Source organism: Erpetoichthys calabaricus, chromosome 6 (assembly GCF_900747795.2).
Source record: "Erpetoichthys calabaricus chromosome 6, fErpCal1.3, whole genome shotgun sequence".
NCBI lineage: Eukaryota > Metazoa > Chordata > Cladistia > Polypteriformes > Polypteridae > Erpetoichthys > Erpetoichthys calabaricus.
The window spans coordinates 122,751,503-122,757,502 of NC_041399.2; the positions used below are offsets into that span (position 1 = coordinate 122,751,503).

The 6,000-nt window shown below is 35.4% G+C and overlaps 1 protein-coding gene across 4 annotated transcripts in view; it reads right to left on the reverse strand.

Moving 5' to 3' along the window:
• Positions 1-5,783, reverse strand: part of guk1a (guanylate kinase 1a) — a 122,049-nt gene extending 116,266 nt beyond the window's left edge. Inside the window, exons 1-2 of one of the 4 annotated variants that reach the window (XM_028803890.2) lie at positions 5,631-5,783; positions 3,278-3,378 (exon numbers count right to left, since the gene is read on the reverse strand). Coding sequence is in view for 1 of the 4 variants with exons in the window: in XM_028803889.2 (XP_028659722.1) it covers positions 5,631-5,664 (34 nt within the window). In the remaining 3 variants the exon portion in view is untranslated. Of the gene's footprint in view, positions 1-3,277; positions 3,379-5,611 lie in introns of all 4 variants that reach the window. The other 3 variants (XM_028803891.2, XM_028803889.2, XM_028803892.2) reach the window with 3 other exon arrangements.
• Between the last annotated feature and the right edge of the window lie 217 nt (positions 5,784-6,000).

The window sequence follows — 6,000 nt, forward strand, 5'->3', positions numbered from 1 at the left end:
AAGCATAAGGCACAAGACAGGAACACTCTATGGACAGAGTGCCAGTTTATCACAGGGTGAAAACACGCATACATGCCGCGAATAAGCTTTAATCTGGAAAAACCTGTCCAGGATTGCACGAGTCGATTGAAGTTCAGTGTTCTAAAACTAGCTCATGTGCTGGTGCGAAACTGTACAAAGGCAAATCGGAATTCATTTTGAGACACCTTGATTATTTAATCTCTCTTTGTGGAACACACTCCTTATCTGTGCTACATAGAGAGGAGCATGACATGCTTAATTCAGCAGTTAAGATACAATGTGAAATGAATCGATACAGAACAATGGAATATTTTCATATTACTCTGAATATGGTCAGTAATGTTCTCCTTAAATGAAAATACAGCAAGTTTTTTTTGTTTTTTGTTTTGTTAATGCATGCTGGCAAAACTAGTGATGTTATGGATATGCACAGCAGGTCGGGTAGTGACGGAAAATGTGCCCAAAATACGTACACTTACAGCCTGCATGCATGAAAGCTCTGCACATGGCTGCTAGAGTTTTGTCATGTCAGACTGGCCTCACAAAGCATCCTGGGTCATTGGGGAAAAAATGATTGTGTGAGCTGCCTGCATGATAAATTTCCATATAATATATGTGAAGAGCAAGGTCACAATGAACATAACAAATTTGCTGTAAAAAACACTATGGTAAATTTCGCAGATCAACACTGCTCTTCAGTAAGTTCTGTTAACCAGCTAATGTTCATACACTAATGTAGTCTCATGACAACAAATGTTTTAAACATAAAGTGATTTTCTGAAAAAACCTGATTTAAAAAAAGTGTTTCTATAAAAGCAGCTTTAAAGAGTATATTTCTATTTATAAAATATTCTGAATTGGCCTGATATTCACTAATTCATGTGGCAATGACATAATAATGTTAAATATTTTTAATTTGTTTTAAGCACTATTTTATTTTTCAATTAATGAACAGAAATTGTAAGTAAACAAATTCAGTACATGCACACAATAAGATAAATCAGGTAGTCCATGATGATATCATTCAGTGCGTTTACATGCACATAGACAATCAGTTAAGGTGAATAACCTGATTAAGCCAGAAACCTTATCTATCAATAATCTCTGTTTACAAGCGCAAGTAATCTTGTGGAGTTCTCCTTTGACAAAATGCTCTAAAGTTATTAATCTGTGCAAAAGAGTTAAACTTTGTCATCTGCCACCCTGAATCAGAAAATAAGCATCACACCTGTGATGATTTTCTTGTGATTTATAACTATGTTTAGTCAAATTGACTTAGTTTCAATTACTGAATTGCACGCAGCAAACTCTTTTCTGCTTGGCTGTGTAACTGAGTCCAGCAAAGGACCCGGTATGTATACTTCTTGCCTTACAGTCAATGCTGCTGAAATAATAATCATGCAGGTATTTTTACTTCAATAAAAGAAGTACTGAGCTAGGTTACTCAATGCTTTAACAAGTAATCTGACAACATAACACAATTACTTTTAACACTTTACCATACTCCTCTCGACATTGTATTGTTGACTTTAGTATGTACGTTTAGTTCATCAGCACAAATTTAGCCATTTCTGAAATGTTTCAGCCAGAACAACTAATAATGACATCACCTGAACATTTTCCTCTGGAAATGTAGTTTGTGGATGCTCCTACCCATAGCTGGTGAAAGTGTGTGTGAAGCAAATGCATGCACGTAGGCTAACAGAGGGCAGAGGACATGCATGGATCAGAAAATCTTTAACAATAACCCAATTAGGGGCGGCACGGTGGCGCAGTGGGTAGCACTACTGCCTCACAGTTAGTAGACCCGGGTTCACTTCCTTGCATGTTCTCCCCGTGTCTGCGTGGGTTTCCTCCGGGTACTCCGGTTTCCTCCCACAGTCCAAATACATGCAGATTAGGTGCATTGGTGATCCTAAATTGTCCATAGTGTGTGCTTGGTGTGTGGATGTGCCCTGCGGTGGGCTGGCGCCCTGCCCAGGTTTGGTTCCTGCCTTGTGCCATGTGTTGGCTGGGATTGGCTCCTGCAGACCCCCGTGACCCTGTAGTTAGGATATAGCTGGTTAGATAATGGATGGATGGATGGATGCATGGATAACCCAGTTAGGGGTTTACATGGCCACATAATCAGATTTTTCACAGAGAAATCTACTTCTGATAATCAGGTTTCTGAGAGGAACCCGATTTCTCCATGAAGAGTAACGGTTTTCATGGCATTTTATAAATCAGATTTCTGTGAATAATTATTTCTGTTACTGAAGCATACGTAAATGTGCTAATTGTTCAAAACTCAATGCTGAAATGCTCTAAAGCCAATAAAAAGCTGTGAAGGGAAATCCTCCCTCTGTCACACATGAAATTCAAGATGTGAACTGTGCATTTTTTGTAATTAAAAAAACATAGAATTGTGTTTTTATTTTTTTTCCATACTAAAGCACAAAACTGTTCATATAATATAAACGTTTTGTTAAAAAAGGTGTAAATAATGAAAAAGACACACACACTAAAAACTGTAATGCCTTGTTAAAACCCCGAAATACAATATTTTTGAGCAGATAAAGAAATATGGCCCTTAATTTTACCTATTAAGAGCTCAGTACTTACGTAACAATATAAGATCGAAAAAAAAATGATTGTACTTCAAAACATTTCACTTCCTAAAGGTTGGCAAGCCAAATAGGTTGAGAACCCCTGTTTTAGACTGTATAGAGAGACTCTTACTTAGATCGCCTCTTTAAAGTGTAGTGCCAACTAGTGCTATTGTTGGTTACAGACTGAGATGGAGCATGTTATAGATTAGTTAATTTGGCACACAGAAAAATGTCTGTAACTCTTACTTTTGGACAGAAATACAGATTGCAAATGTGAGAAAAAAAATTACAAATATTTTCGTCCAGATACAGCTTACTGTGCAGCTTTCAGTACTAATCAAATGAAATGCAGGAATAAACAGTGAACAGGGTCTCAGCTTTGGATCATACAAGCTAGAACCTAACTCAGAACTGTTAAAGCACAAGACAGGAATAAAAGCTGCAAAGGATGCAAGACCACGGCAATCCACACTTAAGCAAATACTGAGGCCCTCTTTAAATTTCCCATTTATGCAAGTTGCATAAGTTAGTATATGGAATTTCAAACAAGGGTTCCAATTAAAGTGTCTGCTGAGGCAATAAACTTCCAAGTGTACAATCATTTAATGTTAATTTTCTGAACATTGAAAAAAAAGGCAAAAATGAACTCTTTATTTTTGTTTTACCTGTAAAGCTCTCAAATCTTGTGGTGGCTATTCTATGGTCCCACTTTAAATATCATGTAGGAATGGAGTCTTCAAAGGGCAGACAAAGACTGGAAAAGAGACTGAAACAAGAAAAAAGTAATACAGAACCCAGGAGATGAAAGGACTGAAATTATGGAAAAAATAATTTCAACAAACTTTCAGTGTAGGTGTAAAAAATAAACACAAGCTGAGATTTTGAGTTTGATTTCAAATTAGCTTCTGCATCACAAGAATCTAAAATTAGCTCCAAGAGATTATATAGTTAATAAGCATCTGTATTTAACTAATCCTTTTAAAACATATTAAACTAAAGTATACTAAAGAAGAGGTTGGGAAGTTGTCTTAATGACAGAAGTAAATCAGCCTAACTCTTTTAGGAAAGGATTTCACTACTTCAAAAGTGCCACCTTTCTGTAAAGAAGGCTGACATTACACAGCTAACTTTAATGTAATCTGTCATGAGATTATTGCCAAGGAAACAACTTTTCTTGTAAGTACATTGTGCTTTATTTTTTAGAAATCCAAAATGACATATTTTACTAGATTATTAGTGTTCCTCACAGCCCTGAATTGGTTTAAATGAGTGTGAGAATATCTTGTTATATTATATAATTATTCTCGAGTAAAGAATATTTTTTGAAAAAATATGTATGCATGTATATTGTATATTTATAATGAATAGTCACAACAAACAAAATCAGTTAATATTTTTACCACAGGGATTGATTTTAAAAGTTTACTTTAGAGGCTAGTTCATCTACATAGTTAGATTTGAAATTTTCTACTGTATAAAATTCTGTATCCTAATTGAAAACAAAAAATCACACAGGTTGTATTCATGTGCTTGACAGATTTAACAAAATCCATGAATTAGAAAATGCCACTCTGTACAGTAACAGAATTGGGATATTATTGTGAAGCATGACACTTTTACTCCATCTGAATGACTAAAGCTTTTAAAATAAATGTTCAAAAACAAATTAAACCTAAGTAAAATGTATTACTGTTATCTGTGCAAGAATGTGAATGGGTTCAATTATTTATTTGATATGATTTGATTCCAAAACATATAAGTACAATGCAAGTGTGTGTGTGTCTTTCACCAACAAGGTACAAACAAAAAGAAAGGTACTGTAATATACAATACTCAAATTTAAATTCCTAAAAAGTTAAAAAAAGATGTATTCATTAATTGATGCCAAAATATATTTATGTGCAAAAACGAATACTGACAGCATGGGCATCAATCCTTTCAGTCTAACTGTTATTTACTGAATTTCTGAGAAAAAGTGTTCTGATATACATCAATTTCTATGCAACATACAGTTTTGGAGAACTCAAGAAACTTAAAATTAGCGACTGAACTGGATTCATATCTTCCATTGCTACCAAACCGCTAAAATGGACAAGATTTCATGCCATGCAGTTTATTAACAAGAACGTGGATACAATGCATTGCATCTGATTACACGAAACTTCTGCAGTTCCTTTTGGGTTCTCACTGCCATTCATCATACATACATTTCGTAAAGCTCTAATATATTAAATACTATTTTATTTGATTGAATGCATTTTCTGTTACCTTTTGTAAATATTCCCTTGGGGACAAATAAAGTTATATCTATCGGTCTAACTTTTAAAAGACGTGCCTATTTAAAGAAAAAGTTAAGTTACAACTGAACAAACTACGTAAATCATGAGATGAGATGAAAAATATAGAAATGTTTTCATTTTATTTATCGTGAAGTTACTACACACGAGGATGCAGAATTTCTCGATCATGTGATTTTTACAGGCATACAGGCAAACAAGTGCGGAACCTTGTGACTTATAATAGTCTTTAGAAAGCTATCAATCAAGAAACTGTGTAAAGCTTACTACTGTTGAGTAATTAATGGCAGTTTTATCACATTTTAAAAGACAAAAATGCGTTTAACTTTAGTCACAAAACTCAACGCTCAGTAAAATACTTTCTTAATGATTACCTCGAATCGTAACCATTAAATAAATGTAACTATGTGTATTAAAGCGGGCGTGAATCTGCCACAGATAAGATTTTACCGACCGTCACTTCCTTATCGATCAGGATAAATAAGTGTTAAATGCTCTGTGATTGATCTGCCCTTGCTTCCGCGTTTAGAAAGCGCATGTAAATATTCCGCTGTAAATTTCTTTGGAATATTACCAAAAACTCTTCTAGTTCACATAAACTGATATTAACAGCCCGATCGATTGAAGCGCCATCACATAATCGACAAAGATTTCAAGAAAAGGCATGCACTCGAAAGGTGAAAGATGTATGTAATTACTTACATATACAAACTTTACATACCGGCTACAATCCTGGAGAAGAACCGCACATGCATTTGCCTATAATCTTGAACTCAAGTATTCTATTTTGTCGCCCACTGTAGGCTCCTGAGTCTCACAGGATGCATCATGCAAAACTGCGGCACTGTCTCCTGACGTCATCAGGAAGGGACGAGCGCGACAAAAATTACTATGGTGACCACGGCGCGTCTTTACTAAGCGGCCTTTGATTTCAAACTGTCAGCAAATGACGTTGAAAATAATTTATATGTTTAGGTCATCTGTTATTTGTTCTACTCCCTATTTCTGTGTTGGTGAGGACAAGGCCTTGCTTGTTTGGGATGTGCGCCTAACCTACGTGTCTGGGAGTGGGGGTTTTCCCCGGTGCTTCG